Source organism: Hirundo rustica, chromosome 10 (genome assembly GCF_015227805.2).
Source record: "Hirundo rustica isolate bHirRus1 chromosome 10, bHirRus1.pri.v3, whole genome shotgun sequence".
Lineage (NCBI taxonomy): Eukaryota > Metazoa > Chordata > Aves > Passeriformes > Hirundinidae > Hirundo > Hirundo rustica.
Window position 1 is genome coordinate 10,159,122 of NC_053459.1, and position 19,485 is coordinate 10,178,606.

Below are 19,485 nucleotides of genomic sequence, written 5' to 3' on the forward strand. Positions count from 1 at the left end.
TGAAGCTGGAATATTGGGGTTGGGAGGGGACTGTGTAGATTTGAACACCCAACTCCTGCTGCTGGAGATTCTGTAAATAGCCACAAGCAGGACTTCTCTTCCTCCTAGCAATCATATGACTGCTGCTTGTATAGTTATACTCACAAATCTAAGTATGGAAATACTACTGCTGGCTCATCTCAGACTATTCACTGCAAGTTTAAAGCTACACACATAAATATTCTGACTTTATACATTTTGTCACCAAAAGGTAGTGAAAGATTGGTACTATTAAAACAGTGATTCTTGATATTAGCTTTTAGAACAGATTTGTGACTTTTTTGACTAAGTTTGTATGAAGAAGTATTAAACAAACATATTAAGCTTCATTTTATCTATTACTATACTGTAAGTGACTGTTTAATTTTGAGAACTCACATCAGTGTGTTGAACTTGACCCTTTTGTGGAGTAGGATTGCAGAATGAATGCAGAATTGCTGAGTTTTTTTGAGGTAGGAACTACTGATCTTAGCTCTAAATTAGCTATATAAGTACTCATTTAAAACTATCTCTTGATCATTAAATTTGTTTCCTGTTGTTGTTTGTCTCTATCCAGTAGATGACATTATTACTAAATAATGTTGGTGATAAGGACTGTTAGGTGTTGAATATGCAATCGGGCTATTTAGAACTGAAACATCAAGTATGAAATACGTAGTTAGGATATCTGCCTAATCTCTCTAATCCTGAGCAACTTTGAAACTACCTGTAAGATTTATCATGTTTGCCAGCTAGTTTGGGGAAGATGCTGAAGTGGGAGTATCACAGCTTCTGCCTTGATTTGGCAGCTTTCAGAGCATTCAGTTTTGCAGCTCTTGGTTGTTAGAGCCTGTGCTTCTCCTGAAGGTCACTGGGGACGATGTTGAAAACCTGACACTTGCAGGGATAGAGGGTGTGTTTGTAGCAGGCATGTAAGAGACATGGTCAGGGCTATTTCAGAAAGGGTGTGGGAAGAAAGGGTATGCATCTTGAAAACAGAGCTTTTTTGACTCTGCTTCTCTGGAAGAAACCTGTTCTAAAAGGGCACTGTGTTTTTTGAGGGCAGCTAATGTTTGGTATAATTGTTTGGGTGCATATTCAGGTTACTTGCAGTGTAGTCTGAAGGGCTTAATTAAAACATTTCAAATTAAAACTACGTCTTGTTTAGTTTGAGAACACCTTTACTCTTGTTTTGTTCAGGAATTGAAGCTTGAACATACTGAGAATTTTGCAAGTGGTTCAGCTGTTGGCTCACTCACAACTACAATTAGAAAATTTAATTGAAGCAAGAGTATTTTTACCCCTTACCTCATACCATCACTCAGCTGTGTGTAGTATTGTAGAGACTGCATCATGGTAACAAAGGCTGTTGGAAAAACAGTTCCTGTACTCAAATAGTAATTAAAAATATAAATACTGAACCTTGGCTCCTTTAAAATCTACTGTTTAAGGCTTTGGGCATATGGAATCTGTTGACACAGTTTAAGCCCTGAAGTACAGTAAGGGAATGTGTAGAATTAGATGAAGGAGAAGAATCTTAAAGGTTACAAGTAGAAATCAGGTGCTTTGCATTTCATGAGTACATTCTACGAATATTTTGTAAAAGGAGTGTTGATGATGAAATTGGATGCTGGGATCTGCTTGCCCTGTTCTCACAGGCAACGTTAGGCATTTAGACCAATACATGGTGCACCAGTTGTTACAGCAGCTCAGTCTGGAATATAAATAATGCAGCCACACACTTTATTGGTTTAATGTATTAACAATAGTAAACTTAAATACGATTTGAATTAAGGTATTTTCTCTGATCAGTCTATGCTGTTGTGTTTTTTTTTTTTTTCCTAAGGTGTGCAAACAGATTTGGCTAGGCCTATTTGATGATAGATCATCAGCAATTCCAGACTTCAGGGATCCACAGAAAGTGAAGGAATTTCTACAGGAAAAATATGAAAAGAAAAGATGGTAAGATACCTTTACTATTATAAAGATTGCCCCTATGATGAGAAGTGAAGATGGGCTGTTTGCTCTCATTTTGAGCATGCTTTCCTTTGAGCATGCTCTTCAGACGATTACACAGCTCTGAAAAGTGAAATGATTTCTGAACTTTATTTAGAGCTCCTACAGGAAGCAGAGAAGGCACTGAAGAAGTTTCTCAATGTTCTTATTGATAGAACAGAAATGGCTTAAGAGGATGTCAACAACAGTGTAAAGTAACAGTTTTGCAGACTACTATTTCCCATCCTATTTATTAGTATGGGAAAGACTCATGTTTTGTATTAAGTGCTAAAAATATTGATGATTTTAAATTCTAATCCATTAAAAAAAAAAATCTTTGGCATATTTAAACAATGGGTATTTTGCAAACTACTGATGGAATCTATTGCAGGATCAGGGGTTCAGTAGCAAAGCGGAGATCTGCCAGTTCTCAACTTCAGACTTACGAACTTCTCACGTGAAACTCATAAAAACCATTGCTCTTCTTGAGTGTAGGTATGTTCCTCCAGAGCAAGCAAAGGTGGTGGCATCAGTCCATGCATCCATATCGGGGTCTTCTGCCAGTAGTACAAGCAGCACACCTGAGGTGAAGCCACTCAAATCTCTCTTGGGAGAAGCTGCGCCCGCACTGCACTTAAACAAGGGCACACCTAGCCAAGTGAGTAATGACTGCTGAGGAGCACAGAACTGTTCTGCAGTCCTTGTTACTCTTTCAGTGGCACAAAAATACTTCAGTAACTGCTATGATCTGTAGGAACTAATATGATCACTGTATTTCATACATTTTGCTGAAGTATATACATGTTTGCAGGTCAGGTACTAAGTGAAGTTTATTTCTGTTGACCAAATTAGGTTTTTTTAGTGGTTTTTTTCAGTAAGCAGAGTTTTCCAGTGTGATAGGATTAATTGATTGTCTTTTGCATATATACCTCTAAAGTTTGCACCAGATGTGTTACATTTTCATCTTTGTTTTTTCTCTTTGAAAATGAGAAAATGACTGATGCTGTTAACTGTGAAATTAATAGTGAATATGTGGATGAAAGCATGTCATATTTATTATTGTTTCCTATGCGTTCTGAAACTGCCTTAAGTGGCTTTCAGGGAGCATCTGTCTGCTGTAATGGAAAGTCAAACAATACTGTGTATTTAGATTTGTGGAGGGAAGACAGTTTGTGTGCAAACTACTGTCAGGATACAGGCAACTCTTGAATGGATGTCTTTTAACTCAAACCATAGAAAATTGCAGCTTCAAGCCTTGCTATGAGATTCTTCAATTTTTCTCTCCTCATTCTGAATTCCAAAGATTTTTTCAGAGTGTAATGAATAACTATTTTCTATCTTGTAAAATTAAGTTTTATTGCTTGTATTTGTACAGTATTTGCAGTTTCAAATCTGGAGTTGCTGATAATATTATTGCTACTTTATTCTTCTGGGTACTGTTAAATCATGTAAATCTGCTGCAGAGTTCCTTTAAAAGCCAGAGTAGTAGCATTAATCATCTTCCTGATACTATAGGAGAGTGTGTGCTACATGCAGCATCCTGAAATTCAGAAATAAATGTTTTGTTAAAGAAATAAGCTTAGTCTAGCCGCCTAATATTTTGTAAATGTTAGTCTGGTAAAATACCACCTTTTTGTAGTAGCTAATTGAAATCTTGCTTGTAGTCTCCTGTTGTAGTTCGGTCTCAAGGACAGCAGCAACAAGAAAAGAAACAATTTGACCTCCTCAGTGACCTTGGTTCAGATATCTTTGCTGCTGCTCCTCCTCAGTCAACTGCTACAGCAAATTTTGCTAATTTTGCACACTTCAACAGTCATACAGGTAGGTGTTTGGATCACTGTATCCCTTTTACATGTATAAAATGTAGGTTTAATTTTGATAGTTTTTGACTAAACTTCGTGAGGTGTATGTAGTCTCTGTGCCAATGTTGTATCGCTCAAGATTTCTTTCAGGTCTTTATAAAGAAAGGTTGGAGACATAAAGACTGACAACTCTGCTTTTGGAAGTGGGAGTTGCTATAGCTATTCCCTAGGATATGGATGATTACACTGTTTCTGCCTACTACTAAACTTTATGTTCTTTGGGGGAGAGAGAGAGAGGATGAGTAACAAAATGTTGGGAGAAGCTGATATTAGACCTTCAGTTTTCTTTCTGAAAATTATTAGGAAGAGCATTCATGAAAAGCAAGCAGATACAGAGACTTTAAAGGAGTACAGATGCATTGATAATAACTGCCAGTTTGTCAAAAGAAAAACCAAGGCTTGTCTGGTTTAAAGATTGGTCTCCTCTTTTGTGTGTGTGTCGGTTTGAAAGCTGAGTACTGCCTATGTGGGCACTATTCTGTAGTTTCAGGAAGAAAAAACAAGCCTTGAGCATGTGTATTGACTGAGGAAAGGGAACAGGCCTTGAATTCTTAGAGGATGACTTCAGTAAAATACATTGAACCCTCAGGGTTTTTTTTCCCAGCCAAAGACCAAGAGCCATAGAAGTGTATCCTAAAGACAAAGTCGATTCTGTGATCACAAAAGTTTGTTGTTGTTAGCTTGTCTTGTAGTTGTGGGAAAGTACCTTTGCCTGCCTGGTCTGAATGCGCTTTTCATCTAGTTGTTCTGAGAGAAACTGTGGTGCTGCAAAGGCACCCAGAATAAGAGAGATTTCTTGCAAATCAGTCCTGAAACTGTTAATAGCCAAGATAGTGTCTTGGATGGGACTTAAGGTTCATACCTGAGGAACTGAGCAAAATACCAAGGATTTATCCAAATTAGTCTTGTGAAACAAATGGCTGAATTCAGTAACACTGCAGCAGCAATTGCTATTTTGTGTGTTCTGTAAAATCCTTAAAATTAGATTTCATGTTAATCATCACTTTGGAGGTGTGTTTAACTGGGAGAACTTGTGCTGACTGGCCAATGCTGTATAGTGTTACTGAAAAGGCTGCAGAAGGTTAATTCTTTCTAATAATTTCTTTCCAAACTTGTTGCTGAATGATTATTTATATACATTAATTATTCTTTGTGCTTTTTAGGAGATGATAATTCCATTAAAGCAGTAGTTCAATACTGTGTTCCAAATCTGGGTAAAATTCCATTGCATATCAGCTGGGTAACTTTTAAAAGGATAAAAAGCTATAGGAACCCTCCAGAATAATTGTAATCTGAGGAGAGAGTTTGTTAATTTCTGGTCACAAACTAACCATTGTGGTCATTTCCATGACTTCTTACTGTAAGTTTTAGAGCCCAAAGCAGTTTCGGAGCTAGTAAATCAGTTTCTAAAAGACAGAAATCTGATTCTGAGCATGTGATAGCTAAACGTGTATTGCAGACTTGTTACCTGAGGGTGTTTTCTGACTTGCTATAGTAAAATGCTTGTAAGGCTTGTCTTGTGTGCAGTAAGTACAGGGTAGTGTTAGTGAAGTGAATAACAAAATGTTACAGACTCTTCCTTTGGAACACAAAGAGGGTTGATCAGTCTGCCAGCTTTGGCAAAAATGAGTTTGAAATGCTCATTAAGGAGCTGTATAAACATGTAATTTTTGTTAGCAATTACACACTGCAGTGGAGGATGGGAGAGTTTGCACTTATTCCAGCACTAGTTTCTTGAAGTTTATGGTCTGGTATTCTTGTTTTAGGGCTTGGTTTTAGCTATATGTACAAGGGATGGATTTTTTCCCTTCCTGTACACAATACTAAGTAAAGAAATCACCAAAGAGATCAGCAAACTTGAGATCCTTTAGTATAAGTGAGTGCAGCAGCTGATAGGAAAATATTAACAAACTTGGGCTGTAATCTGTGAAGTGTAGGTGTACCTCTTGAAAATTTTGTAGGAACTGCAATTTGTGATGTGTTTCTGCTTTCCAAGTTCTTTAATATATTGAGCTGGTTCAGGATATTGTTGCTTATTGAAGGGGAAGCATACTGACCTTATGTTTACTGTCTGTATTTAATTTACGAAGTTCTGTAAATTCTGCAAAATCAAGATTTTGAAGATGGTACATGACTGATTTATCTGTAGTTTATGGATTGGTAATAGCAGCAAGGATCAAAATTTTTGGCGTGTAGATTTCTCATAAACTAACGGCACAGATGACCTGCACAAAAGATTTTGCAAAGGTGTAGTGACACAGCACAACTCTATCACAGATAGCATGGGAGAAGGGGCTTTTTCTAGAACAAGCAAAATAGTATGAGAGTTATTTTGTAAAGAGGTTTGGGGTTTTTTTACTTCAGATAAATGTGGATTTTATTTTAGTTTTTCCTGTTTTGCAGTGTTTCATGCCTTTATTGCACACCAGGTAGTGCAAACTCACAGATGAAACTGCAGAGATTATAGGAGCTGCTGGCATTGCCATGACTGGTGTTGTCATCCCTGGCTGTAGCCAGCTGGCTTTTGTACTGCCTCGTTGGTCTGCAGTGTCAAGAGCAGCTGTAAATCCATGGCAATCTGCAACCCCCTGCACTTCCTGAACTTACTTAGGATTGTTCTTGGGTTTTTGTGTGGAGAACTGAACTTTGGAATTGGCAATCTGTATATTGTCCAGGTGCAGGAGAGTACTAGTCTTACCTGCTCTTTACCTTCGTGCCTCATTTACAAAGGCTGAAACTTTACTGCATAAAATAAACCAAGATCACTCTCAGAACACTCTGCTGAAGAGGCTTTACAGCAATACTGTTTGAACATGGGCTCACTTGGAAGTCATCCTTTGTGTGTCAGTTGATGCAGTAAAATGAAGTGGTTTTTAATGTAATATACTCCAGTTTTTAATTTGGACCCAAAAGATATTTCATTTAAGATTCTTGACATAGTTTTCTGTTTGTGTGAGTGGTTAAAATGAATATTCTTGCCCTTATTCTAGGAGTGACATTTACGTACATGTACTTAATCCTCTTTGGTCAACTAAGCATCAGTCTCTTGTCTGCCCAACTGATGCATTAGGATGAAAGTATCACTTTCATTTTTAAAGTAAATTCTTACTCTATTCCTATGAAAAAGCTACTGGATTAAAAGTCAAAACAACTTAAACTTTGGGCTTTGGAATCTGTAAAATGCTGAAACACTTTTGAAACATCATTGAAACAATACAGAGGATACAATAGAAGTAATTTTTTGTCTGTTTGTGCCAATTTTTTGCACACTTACGAGGTGAAAATAACTTTTCCCAAGACCTTGCTTTCACTTTGGTATTTTTTTTTCTCCTTGCTGACTCTCGTGCTGTGGTGGGTTGACTTTGCCTGGTTCCAGGTGCCCATAGGGCTGTGTGTTCACTCTCCCATCAGCAGGGTTGGGGGAGAAGACAAAAACTGCTGAGTCAAGAGAAAGTAACTGGGCAAATCAGACTTAGTTTATTGGCGCTTAATAATAGAGTAGGGTAGTAGAAAAATAATGCCAAACACACTTTCATCTCTTCTTGTGAGGCATAATTTCACTCCTGACCATTTCAGCTCCTCCTCGTGAGGGGGCTGGAGAGTGGACATTGCAGTTAGGTCATAAGATTTCATCTCTGTCACTTCCTCCTCATGCTGCTCCATTGTGGGGTCCCTCCCCTGCAGTGGGATATGGTCCTTCTCAAACTTCTTGGAACATGAGCCTTTTCCATGGGTGTCAGTTCTTCCAGAACTGCTCCAGCATGGGTTCTTTCCATGAGGTGTTGTCCCTCAGGCAGGGTCACAGCTCCTGACAGAAATCCTGCTCCAGTGGGGCCTCCTCTCCATTAGCCACAGCTCCTGCCAGGAGCCTGCTCCAGCAGCAGCTTTCCATGAGCCCCAGCCTCCTCATGCCCTCCCTGCCTGCTCTGGTGTGGCTCCTCCACAGGCTGCAGTGTGGATGTGTTACACTGTGGTCCTTCGTGGGCTGCAGGGGGACAGCCTTCCTTACCGTGGTCTTCTCCATGGGCCTGGAGCATGTCCTTCCCTATCTCTTAGCTGACCTTGGTGTCTGCAGTGTTTTCTCTTGCATTTTCCTCACTCCTCTCTGCCACAGCTGCCTGCACACTGGTTTTTAACCTTTTTTATCACAGTGCCCCAGGGCTTAGCTTTGGGCAGTGGTGGGGCAGTCCTGGAGCTGTGCAGCAATGGGGGCAGCTCCTGTTCTCTCCTCACAGGGACCACCCTGGCTGCTCCTTGCTGCCAGAACCATGCTCTGTAACCAAATGCTTCTGCACACGGTTTATTAAACGTGGTATCGAGTCCAGCAAACCTCGCCCTCTCTCCCAGTGTACTCTGGGAAGGAAAATGCAGGCACTTCCATTTATATTAGCAGCATTGTGGAGTACAGTAGTTAGTATTAAAATGTCCTTTTTGTTTATAAATCTGTAGTACAGATGCTTTTGAATAGAAATAAAGTGAAATAATACAGCTTTTAATTAGCACTATCAGACTTAAGTTACAATACTTCAGCAATCAGCATAATTTATTCTCTCTGTATATACTTAATCTGCAAAATTTCTCCAACATAAACTAATTCTAACCTAAAGATATAATGTATTGCCATCTGTTATTCCAAAGGTGTTTTGTGAGCTTTCTTTAGATAGTAACTCAAGTTATCTTTATAAAAAAGTTTGGTTTGCATTTGATTAAAAACAGTTTTTCCTTTCTTGCTTATAACAGTTTTAGGGCTTCTGTGGAGCTTACCAGTTAGGCATGCAATTCCTGTTGAATCTATAGATGCTTGAATGTCCAGCTGATCAAAACTAGATTAGTGTTAACTTCTGTTTACTCCTATAGTATGGCACGAAAGGAAGGCAAAAGCTGAAATTCTATTTGAAATTTCCTTGGATTTTATTTTGTGGATACACTCTATGAATGCTCTCTTCTTGCCATTGGTATTGATCATCCATATTTCTGTACTCTGGTTTAGTTTTTTAAGGACTGAATTTTCCAGTTAAATGAATTTATAAACCTAGCCAAAACTATTCAAGTTTTGCCAACCAAAATTCACCTGAGGAAGTAGCATTTGGTGTATGAGGGATTTGAATTGCCAGTATGTTACAAGAATACCTTCTAATTTTTATTCACAAAGAAATGTTCAGTTAGCCCGCAAGTTCTAGTTTTGGAAACTAGGTATTCTGTACTTCATGGCCGTTTTTTCCTGAGCAGCCAGCACTGCAAACACTGAGGGTTAAGCTGAAGTGGATTCCATCAGGTCATGCAGTTGTGAGTAACAGCTTGTGTGAGAAGGACAGAAGTAGCATTAACTGGTACAGCTCTGTGAAGGTGATTTGTGAAAGCTTATTCAAAGACAACTTTCAGTTGTAGAATAACATGTAATTTTCTTCATGTCATAAGTGGTACATGATAGGACATAACCCTTGGAGGCTTTCATGACCATGAGTTCAGTTAATACATCTGTTTTTGTGTTTATTTCCCATATCCATTAACATGTTTTGTTCCTTTGCGATTTACAGCGCAGAACTCTGCCAATGCAGGTTTTGCAAACTTTGATGCATTTGGACAGTCTAGTGGCTCGAGTAATTTTGGAGGTTTCCCCACAGCAAGTCAGTCTCCTTTTCAGCCCCAAAATACAGGTAGAACTCCTAGCACTTTTGATTAATACTTAATTGAAATAATCCTTACCTTTATGTTGGAAGGTACCGAAGTTGAGCTTTTCTTGCATCTGCCTGCTTTAATGCGATCAAGCCATCTGAAGCTCTGGGGAAACTCAAAATGAATTCCTTGTGTTTGGTGTTGATTTTTTTTTTCCCCCTAATGCTACTCAGAAGTCTGATTTATGGCACTGTGTTTGTTAGCTCTACACCTGAAATAACTATGAAAATAATACTCAACTTTTAATAAGTATTGAATTGACTCTGTCTTCTAAGAGAAGTACTTCAGTAGATCCAAAAGGATGTCACAGTACCAAACAAGTGTGTGTCTATGCATATGTATAGCATATGCACATGCTTCAGTATGTTTGACTTCACGTGTAGAGCCTATTGCTAAGATTTATTTTGCTTTCCTTTAATTTGATCATGCTTTAGAACTTCTGCTTGAGTTTACACTTGCTGTTTGTCTAGATCTTTGGCTGACTGACTTTCTTTTCCTTTTTTTTTTTTTCTTTTGAGTGTGGTGTTGTTTTAAACTTTTTTTTCAAATTTTCTTTTTCCCTTCTTATGTTAACTTTAACCCCCACACAATTTCTGGCTGTCCAGCGTTCAGAACGCTTTCATCTAGCTGCAGTTTTGGTGAATTTACTTCAGCTTTTCCTCTCCAGGCTGTACACAGTAAGTTCCACGCAGTGGAAAACTCAGCTTGCTTCATTTTATGCCATTGTAGTGTAGCACTTCCATTCCTACTGTTGCATATGTTTCAACTTGTTGCTTATGCTTTTAGAAAGTCGTGTTTCTGTTTTAGAAAGTTCTGTAGTATGAGTGGAATCATCAACCAACTGTTATAAAATGTGATACACTTAATGAAACAACTCATTTAAATTTAAGAATGTGACCTGCCTAGATTAAATTGTCTGGACAATGAAGAGGTGGAAGCTCATGGTGTCATACTTGATCTGAAATTCAGTTCTGTGGAGCCATATCAGATTTCTCAAACTGATTTATGTTTATCTGATGTCAGTGGAGATTTGTTATAAAAGAGCTGTGTTGCATCTTCCCCCTAACCTCTTTCCTGATTGGATGCAGTCTAAAACTCTTGAGAACAGAAAACCAAACTCTCTAAACCTGGGCATGAAATCATACAACTTGTGGACTTCCAGGCACTTTTTTTAGCTTAGGATGATGGTTGACATCTGAAATGGCTAAACATTGAACCACTAAGTAAATGCAAATAGTAGCTATTCGTTAGCCACATATGGTAGGGAAATGAAGCTTCTGTATTTTGAATATTAAAGATTAAGACAAATACATCTTTTTCTAGGAAGCTTTTATTATTGAAGTTACTTTTAACAGCTAAAAATAGCATATAGTTTTCAGGATCAAATTATGACTGTGATTTAAAGTGTTGAAGTTTGGGGTGTTTATCCCTGATATGCAATCCAAGCAATATATTACAATTTTTTTTCTGATGGCCCACTAAACTTTGAAGGAAATGGGAAAGAGTCTTAAATGTGTAGGATGGGGAAGGCAAACACGCTACCTCACAGAACCACAAAGGGAGGGTTATTGTGCCATCAGTTAGAGTTGGAGAGACTTTCTAACTTTGGAGCATTGATCATGTTTAACTTAATTTGTTACAGGTGGAAGTGCTGGATCAGTGAATGCTAATTTTGCTCACTTTGATAACTTCCCCAAATCCTCCAGTGCTGATTTTGGATCCTTCAATGCTTCTCAGAGCAACGCCACAGCAACTGCAGCCAGTAAAGCTGCAGTGAATAAACTGAATCTTCAGTCAGCTGACAAATATGCAGCTCTTGCTAATTTAGATAATATCTTCAGTGCAGGGCAAGGTATTAAACTTTATTGTTTGCCATGGTTATTCTGTATGTGTATGGTTACCACAAGGATGACTGTGCTTGTCAACGTACTGTAACTGTATTTCAAAATTTCCCTTCTCTAAGTTATCAGTAGAATTTTGTGTCAATGTACCCTTAATGTGCAAGATGTAAGTTTTAAGACATCATTCCAAAAGGATGTCATTAGACGACTGCTTTTTGGGAACCTCTTTCCCATCAAGATGAATAATTCTAAATTAAAATATCTAAATAATCATTACTGCAATAATGAAAAAATATAAAAATTCAAATATATATTTTATATTTGTACTAAAACCTATAGTGGATACTCTGGAATGGTGAGCTGCAGTTGTTGCAAAGAGCTGCCAGAGCAGCTTTCTTACCTCTCTGCCACAAAAAACATTAGTTTTTCATAAAATAGTAGCAGTGATGCTTGGATTTAGTTGATAGTAAAGGAGAAAAAGCTAGTTATTCTACCACCCAAATATAGTTGTTCTTGAATGGTATGTTCAAACTTATGTTCATTTGTACTGAGAGGTTTGTTCTGAAATGGATTATTTGAGGTTAGATGTTCAGTTCATTTGCTAGTTGAAGATGAAGGGATTATTTTTCTAGGAAAACTAAAGCTCTTTGGGGCTGCAGGGTACCTATAGAGCCAGGACATTTTGCTAATAGCTAATGGCTTGTTAAACGCTTTCTACTCTGTGCCACGGTGTGTATTTAATTTTTAAGTCTGCAGCCGTCTATGAACTTTCATTTAGTTCTCAATGTCAGCAGGACAGAAAGTGAAACATTTTCAGTATGTTTAATCTGCTTTATGTCTTTCTAGGTGGGAGTGAGCAGGGAAGTGGCTTCAGCACAGCAGTGTCCTCAGCGGGCCCTGCGTTGTCAGCCCCCAACCAGTCAAGTGCATCTTCAGACAAGTACGCGGCGCTGGCGGAGCTGGACAGCGTGTTCAGCTCCACGGCCACCTCCAGCAACGCCTACACTGCCACCAGTAACGTCAGCAGGTACGGGCCCCACGCTGCCTGGAGGCGCTTCTCAAATCTCTTCTTACCTAAACGGGGAGCACTGAATGAGTTTAGAGGCACTTCTGAAACCACCTCTCTTGTTTTAAGTAATGGCAGTACTGAGGATAGCACACTCTAGGAGTACTGTCAGCACAATGTTCTCTGCACCTTTCTAGTCATGACGTGCTAAACCTGTTAGATGGTAGCACTTTGCTCTACAGAGTACTTGCATGCATGTTCAAAATCATAGGATCATCCCTGAAAAAAGAACTCAGGTATTTTTAATGTAAAACCCGTTTCTTTTCTAGATCACTGAAGTAACAAATACCAAATGCCTGTTAGGTGCTTGGTATTGCAACTGCCTTTAAGGCCTCTGCGGTGCAACCTTAATGTTGTTGGCCTTAGCTCAGTATTCCTTCCCCTGCTCTTGGTAGAGATGACTTTCCATTGCTCAGCACTAGTGAGATGTCTGACCCTGGCATCAGGGAGGTACGTTGCAGTCTGCAGGCTGCACATAAGTGTTTATCCCCTCTCTTTTACATGCCAGCAGTAACTGTAAATTGTATATAATTATTAAACAAGCAATTCTGAGTTCACTGAATGAATTGTATAAATTATTTCCAGCAATGCTTTTGGAACAGTACCTGTGGCTGCTACTGCACAGACACAGCCTGCATCTTCAAGCGTGCCTGCTCCATTTGGAGGTAGGGAAATGTTACTAACACCCTTTGAGGACTGTAAGCAAGCAATCTACTAATTTTGACTTGATAATGCTCTACTTTGATACCACTAATACTGAAACTAATAAAGGTACTACTAACAAAACAGTACTCCTGTCAAAATAACTATATTTTTAATTTCTCTTCTTATAAGTTCCTGGTTTTTCATCTAATTTTAGGTATTTATGTGTCTTTGTTTAAAAGCTGTGTAGATTTCATATGAGTCGTGTAGGCTGGCTGTTAGAGAAATGCGTACTTAATAAAATGTCTTTAATTTTTCAGCAACACCTTCCACAAATCCATTTGTAGCTGCCCCTGTTGCCCCAGTGGCACCTTCAACAAATCCATTCCAGACCAATAGCCGAGGAGCAACAGGTTAGGAAAAAAATACATTGAGTGTCTGAGAAGCTTTCTTTAAAGAACTGCATTGATTCTTTTTTCCTGTATCTGTATAATTTGTTTCTTAAAGATTTTCTGTATTATCTGTCCCTAGTCTATTTGACATGCTGTGTGTTTGCTCAGTGTTGAGGTACAATTCTAGGATTTCAAATGGTGGCTGTGAAAAATGTCAAAATGATCTGTTTGAGCTCTGCCTGTTTGCAGTCTACGTATCACCAGCTGGGTTCCTTCCAAGACTATAACCTTGGCTTTAGAGCATGCTTTATAGCAGGTACCCCTGAAATCAGGTATCTTGAATGCCCTTCTTTTTAATTCATTATTTCGAAGTGTTGAAAGGTCTCAAAACCAAAGAGCTGGAGCCAGAACCAGTAAGGACAAGGCTTTTGGGATGTTAACTCCTCACCAGTCCACTTATTCAGTCCATTAGTGTTTCCTTTTTAAAGCATATGTTTAATCCTTACAGTCATTTTTATATTAATTTTCTATGGGAGGCTTCTGTAGAATCATAATTCCATGGACAAAACTTAATCACTTTTTAAGAAAACAAACTTGTACTTTAAAACTATGAACTTGGATTTAGATGGCTGCTAGGTTATGCTGGTTTTCCTCTCCAGAGCAACTGCTAAATTTTGACACTTTTATCTGTTAGCTGGACTTCAGATTAAAATCTGCTGATGTGTGCATTTTGACATTGAGTTGTGGTTTGCTCAGTGATTTAGGTAGGCAAGTTAAAAAACTTGATTTGGTGAATTTGTGTCCTTTGCCAAAATGAATTCTCTTTTCAGTCCCTTTTGAGCTGCTATGCAGCAAACTTGTTCAGATATTTAATGCCCAAAATACCTTTTTTCTGTATTTTAATCCCACTCCTAAGTGGGCTATTTTGGATCATCATTAAGAATTTGTAATCTCTTTAGATAAATTTTGAATATGGCACCTCTACCCTTCCACCTTCTATACAGCTGTCCTGGCTTGCTGAACTTCCAAGCCTTTGGCAGCCATCCTGATGTTCTATACTGGGTGACAGAGATAATGTCTATAAGTGAAGATAATGTTCATCCCCTTGCAGTGTGAGGTGTAAAGTTATGGCCTGTCCTTTTATGTGTTCTTCCTGCATGGACTTTGCTATTTAGTACATGGGAGATCTGTTTTGTAGAGCTTATTTTTGATGGTTTTCTAATACTAATCTATTGCTGGTCATGCTATTGATGAACTGTTTGGTACATATATATGTATCTATTTCTCTCTATATATATAACTAAGAAATGACTGTTCAAGAGTGTATAAATGATTTGACATTGTCTGGTCTCTTTGTGGCTTCCATAAGGCCTCTCGGGAGCAATGCACTCTCACATATTTCCTCAGGCTCATTTTGGTAGGTGGCCACATTTGGTATCAAGTTTCTTGTGGCTAATTGTTCTTGCTTGTAAAAGCTTATTGACAGCTATCTGGTTCTCTGCACGAAGAATTGTGGAAGACTTCTTAAAAATGGAGTGGGTGTGGGTATTTGGCAACTGGGCAGAGGGAGAGAGGAGCATACGTAGACATCCTGTCGAGCAACCGAAACAAAACCATTATTGATATCCTCCATGGTCACCATATAGTGCTAATGAGTGACTGTTGAAGTTTCTGCCAACAGTACTTTGATGCCTTTTGGGATATCCCAAGTCCCCTGCTGATTTTGTTGTGCTTGTGTTTGCTGTTTTAGCCAAGTTTGCTGTCGAGTAGCTGCTCTGCTCACTGTAACTTGAGAACAGTGTTAGTGCATTAGTTTTGCGTGCACTTGTCAACAGTTTGTCTGTATAATGTCTTGCCCTTGAATACTTTTGGGGTAAATATTTTAACTGATAATTAAGCTCTATCCATTAAACTTATTTTATTAGCTTTTTTAAACAGTTGAGCTTGCATAAAATGTAGCTTGTAACATTTCAAAGGAGAAGTCCTGTTTAACTGGCATAGAATACTTGGTGTCTGTATTTGTACCAAAAATCTTCCTATACACTTCTCTTTTCAAGAATAACTCCCAAAAGACTGAATAATGGTTTTGTTGCTATACTTTTGCACCTAATGTGCTTCTGTTTGTTTGCTGAAGGCATGGGGAAATGCTTATGAGCTGTGTTCATTACTTGAAATGTTCCGCAGAGAATCAGATGAAAAGTTTTGGGCTCTTTTTGTTTTAAGTTCTACCTCAACAGTAAAAGCGTTTGCAACAGGAACTTTCTGTGCAAATAATGTGCATGGTGAGAATTTCCTTAAAGACATTCAAGATGGGATGAAAAAAGGGGATGCATGTATCCCTTTGATTTGTTTGGGTTTTTTTTTTTATTTATAACCTCATGTAGTGTAGCTTGAAGTAGGAAAATCCTTTCCTGCTTTTCAAGGAGAAAAACAGCGGGGCTTAGGCTGCCTGAACATGCTTGCTTCTTATGTGTACAAACTTCTACCAGAAAAACTATGGGGGAAATATATGATAATACTGAGAACAAAAAATAATTTCCTCTTCAGAAAATATATCTGAATGTGCTGGATCTACTCAACGTTAAATAATGCCATTCATTTTTTAAGTGTAATAGCAAATTATGCACCCAGTGGGTGGTGATCGAAGGGAACAAATCAGTTCAGTGGCTGTAGAAATTGAACCAAACTTTTGTCCAGTCACAGAGAACATTAGAAGACTTTTAATGTGGCATATAGTAATTTGTTTCATGAAAAAAAAGGTAATTCTTACAAATAATTGTATGTTATTTTTTGCCTACCAGCAGCAACATTTGGTACTGCATCCATGAGCATGCCAGCAGGATTTGGAACTCCTGCCTCCTACAGTCTTCCTACTAGTTATAGTGGCAACTTCCAGCAGCCCACCTTCCCAACCCAGGCAGCTTTCCCTCAACAGACTGCTTTTGCTCAGCAGCCAAATGGTAGGTCTGCATGTTTTAGATAACCTTGTCTAACTCAGAAACATGGAGAAAATGGTCTATAAGTTGGCAATAATGGGTGGATATTTATTTCTACATGAACTTGATGGTAATGTTGATGAGGGGTTCCCACACTGTTTTGGCTCTGTAGCTGAGCCTTCTGACTTGGCTGTATGCAACTGTGTAATGACCAAACTGAAATTTTACCAAAATCTCATACTGAGATGTTAAGTGTTCCCAGCCTAAAGGGATTTTAGGCAAGAAGGGCTGTTTTGGAATGTCTGCAACACATTATTACACATTCTCTAACTTCATAGAACACAGGCAAGAGAAAATTGGAAAGTGTTTTCTTCCTGAATTTATATGATATCATAACATTGAAAAAAGTGCATATGTAGAAATTGGAGACTGATGAGTTATGAACAGTTGAAAACAAACAAAAAGCTCAGCCACAGTGTTTTATACTTACATTGCTGATCATGTTTAAGTAGGATCAGTCCTGCTGATTCTACAGCTCAAACTTACACTTAATTCTCGCTGGGGGCTGCAGCAGAGAGCTCTTTGAACATTGTTTACTAATATTCTTTTTTTTTTTACTTTTCTTTCCAAGGAGCAGGTTTTGCTACATTTGGGCAAGCAAAGCCTGTAGTAACTCCTTTTGGACAAGTTGCAGCTGTTGGAGTATCTAGTAACCCTTTTATGGTGAGTTGTTGCATGTCAATGACTTCTGTATATCCAGAGAAGAGTAGTCTGTAACAATTTAGAGATACACAAAGATTTGGGGGTTTTCTTGATTTTAATAAGGGAAGGCAGCATGTGATTCTCCTAACTGCAGCTCACTATTCTCATGATAGGCCATTTGTAAGGATGCTCAGATCAAAGCAGAGGTACTTTCATACACGTTCCCACAGTAGTGTAATTCCAGAGAAGCCACAAAAAGCAGATGGCAATATGAAACAGAAGTATTCCCCAGCAGGTTATTTTTTGTAATATATTCTCCATTTGTAATTTACAGTGTGGGAAAACAATCTTAAATACTTGCCTTATTTTTCTTTGTTCCTTTTCCCCCAGGCTGGTGCACCAACAGGACAATTTCCAACAGGAAGCTCATCAACCAATCCTTTCTTATAGCCTTATAGACACTTTACCCAAAAGAACTCTTATGTGGTCACATAACATCTCTGCGCCTCTTGCACTGTTGTCTTGTTTCACTGATATTAGCTTTAAACACAAAAGAAGTCTTTAAGAAGTAAAAATAAAAGCCTGCATTGTGTACCTTTAAAAAACTTCAAAAAGGAAAAAAAACACCCAACACAAAAAAACAAGAAAACCACCCTCCCACCAGGTAATAACGTGCAAAACAGAGGGCTGTGGTAACATCCTTGAACCTGTGAAGTGGCAGGTAAAAAGTAGCGGTATCATGTGTATTAAAATTGGCTAATAAGTTATTGCAGATACCACACTCATTATGCTGCAGTACTGTACATATTTTTCTTAGAAAATAGCTATTTGTGCATATCAGTATTTGTAACTTTAACACATTGTCATGTGAAAAATGTTACTGGGGAATAGATCAGCCACTTTAAGGTGCTGTTGTATCTCTTGGAATGAATGAGCTGCATCATTTTAACCATTGGTATCGGAAGTCACAAAGTTAAATTGAAGGTTTGTTCATTTCTCAAAATGTTTTCTTTTCCTAAGAGCTCTTCTATTTATACATGCCTAAATCTCTAATGTTAGAGGGATACCTGTCTGCATAATAAAGCTGATCATGTTTTGCTACAGTTTGCAGGTGAAAAAATAAATATTAGAAAAAAAACTGTGTAGCATTATTTCTGTGCAGTAACATTTACTGGATGAAAATGTACACGTTGTGTCTTGTACACAGATGAGGTGTCCAAAGCAGTGTGCTTAAAGGTGAGTTAAACTCTAAAATTTTCACATGCTTCATTTGGATGTGTTTCTTTGTGTCTTTGTGATGAAGCTTGCTGTTGTAGCTCAGGTGAAGTGACCTGTCACACAGGAGAATATTAGGTGAGGTTTGGATAGAGTATCTGTCATGACGCTGGAAGCACTGTGAAGGGTTGTTACTGAAGAGAAGGTTTGCAGCAAAAGACACCTTATTATGGGTAACTAATGACAGGCTCAGAACAAGCCTTTGTTGTGGTCTGAACAGAGTGTAACAGCAGGCCAAGGGACCACAGATGTAATAGCCCTCTCTTTATTAAAAACTGATGTATATCAGTAAGCTCCTGTGGAATATTAATTTTTTTTTTTTTTTAATTTACAGAAATATTTCCTGCCATACTAGAGTGAAATTTGTAAAAGGAAAAATGTCTGGCTTGTCTTCCTCTGTAACAGTAATAAGGTTCAAGAAAAATATAACTGCATCAAAGTAGTTGGTGTTTTAAACAGAGATAATTTGGCTAAAGTTCAAGTGTAATAGTGGAACTAAGCAAATAATGTAAGTATACTGTGAATACATAAACTGCAAGCTTAAAGGTTTCTGACCAGCTGAAGAATAAACTTCTAACAGCTTTCAGGATAACAGGAGTAATTAAGGTCAGATTGACTTTTTTAAAATGGGATGTGCAAGTCCATTTTAGATAGACATGAAAATTCTTCAAGGTAAGGCATTTCACTTGCAACTGACTGCCTCAATGTCAGGTATGTTTTTCTGGGGCATCTGAAAGGTTTGACCTCTGCTTGTAAAAACATTTATGCTAATGTTTTTGACTTCTGTTGCCTGCCTGTGGGGGTTGTAATTTCTTTTTGTTTGTTTTTATTTTTTGAAACTTTGGAGATACCAAGCAGGAGACAGCTCACAAAACATGCTGCCTGTAAGTTTTCCATATTTAAATGTCTGGTTTTGTCCTGCTAGTATATTTAAAACAGACTTGAAGTCTCTCTCTTTTGTTTCTGATGGAGACTGCTGGACAGAGTGTGGTGTAAGCTCAGTTCCCAGCATTCTCTGGGGAATTCACTAAGCAAATCCCCAGTAACTGGAGGTTTGCAGGATATTAGTGACAACCTTAC

At 38.2% G+C, this 19,485-nt stretch overlaps 1 protein-coding gene across 9 annotated transcripts in view; it reads left to right on the forward strand.

Moving 5' to 3' along the window:
• Positions 1-18,270, forward strand: part of AGFG1 (ArfGAP with FG repeats 1) — a 35,954-nt gene extending 17,684 nt beyond the window's left edge. The window contains exons 3-15 of one of the 9 annotated variants that reach the window (XM_040074232.2): positions 1,865-1,980; positions 2,509-2,671; positions 3,678-3,834; positions 9,413-9,532; positions 10,157-10,228; positions 11,194-11,403; positions 12,239-12,419; positions 13,044-13,123; positions 13,421-13,513; positions 14,862-14,909; positions 16,294-16,452; positions 17,060-17,151; positions 17,521-18,270. In XM_040074232.2, the coding sequence (XP_039930166.1) occupies positions 1,865-1,980; positions 2,509-2,671; positions 3,678-3,834; positions 9,413-9,532; positions 10,157-10,228; positions 11,194-11,403; positions 12,239-12,419; positions 13,044-13,123; positions 13,421-13,513; positions 14,862-14,909; positions 16,294-16,452; positions 17,060-17,151; positions 17,521-17,580 (1,551 nt within the window). In that variant the 3' untranslated portion in view covers positions 17,581-18,270. The remainder of the gene's footprint in view (positions 1-1,864; positions 1,981-2,508; positions 2,672-3,677; positions 3,835-9,412; positions 9,533-10,156; positions 10,229-11,193; positions 11,404-12,238; positions 12,420-13,043; positions 13,124-13,420; positions 13,514-14,861; positions 14,910-16,293; positions 16,453-17,059; positions 17,152-17,520) is intronic. The other 8 variants (XM_040074233.2, XM_040074234.2, XM_040074236.2 and 5 more) reach the window with 8 other exon arrangements.
• The last annotated feature ends 1,215 nt before the right edge of the window (positions 18,271-19,485 follow it).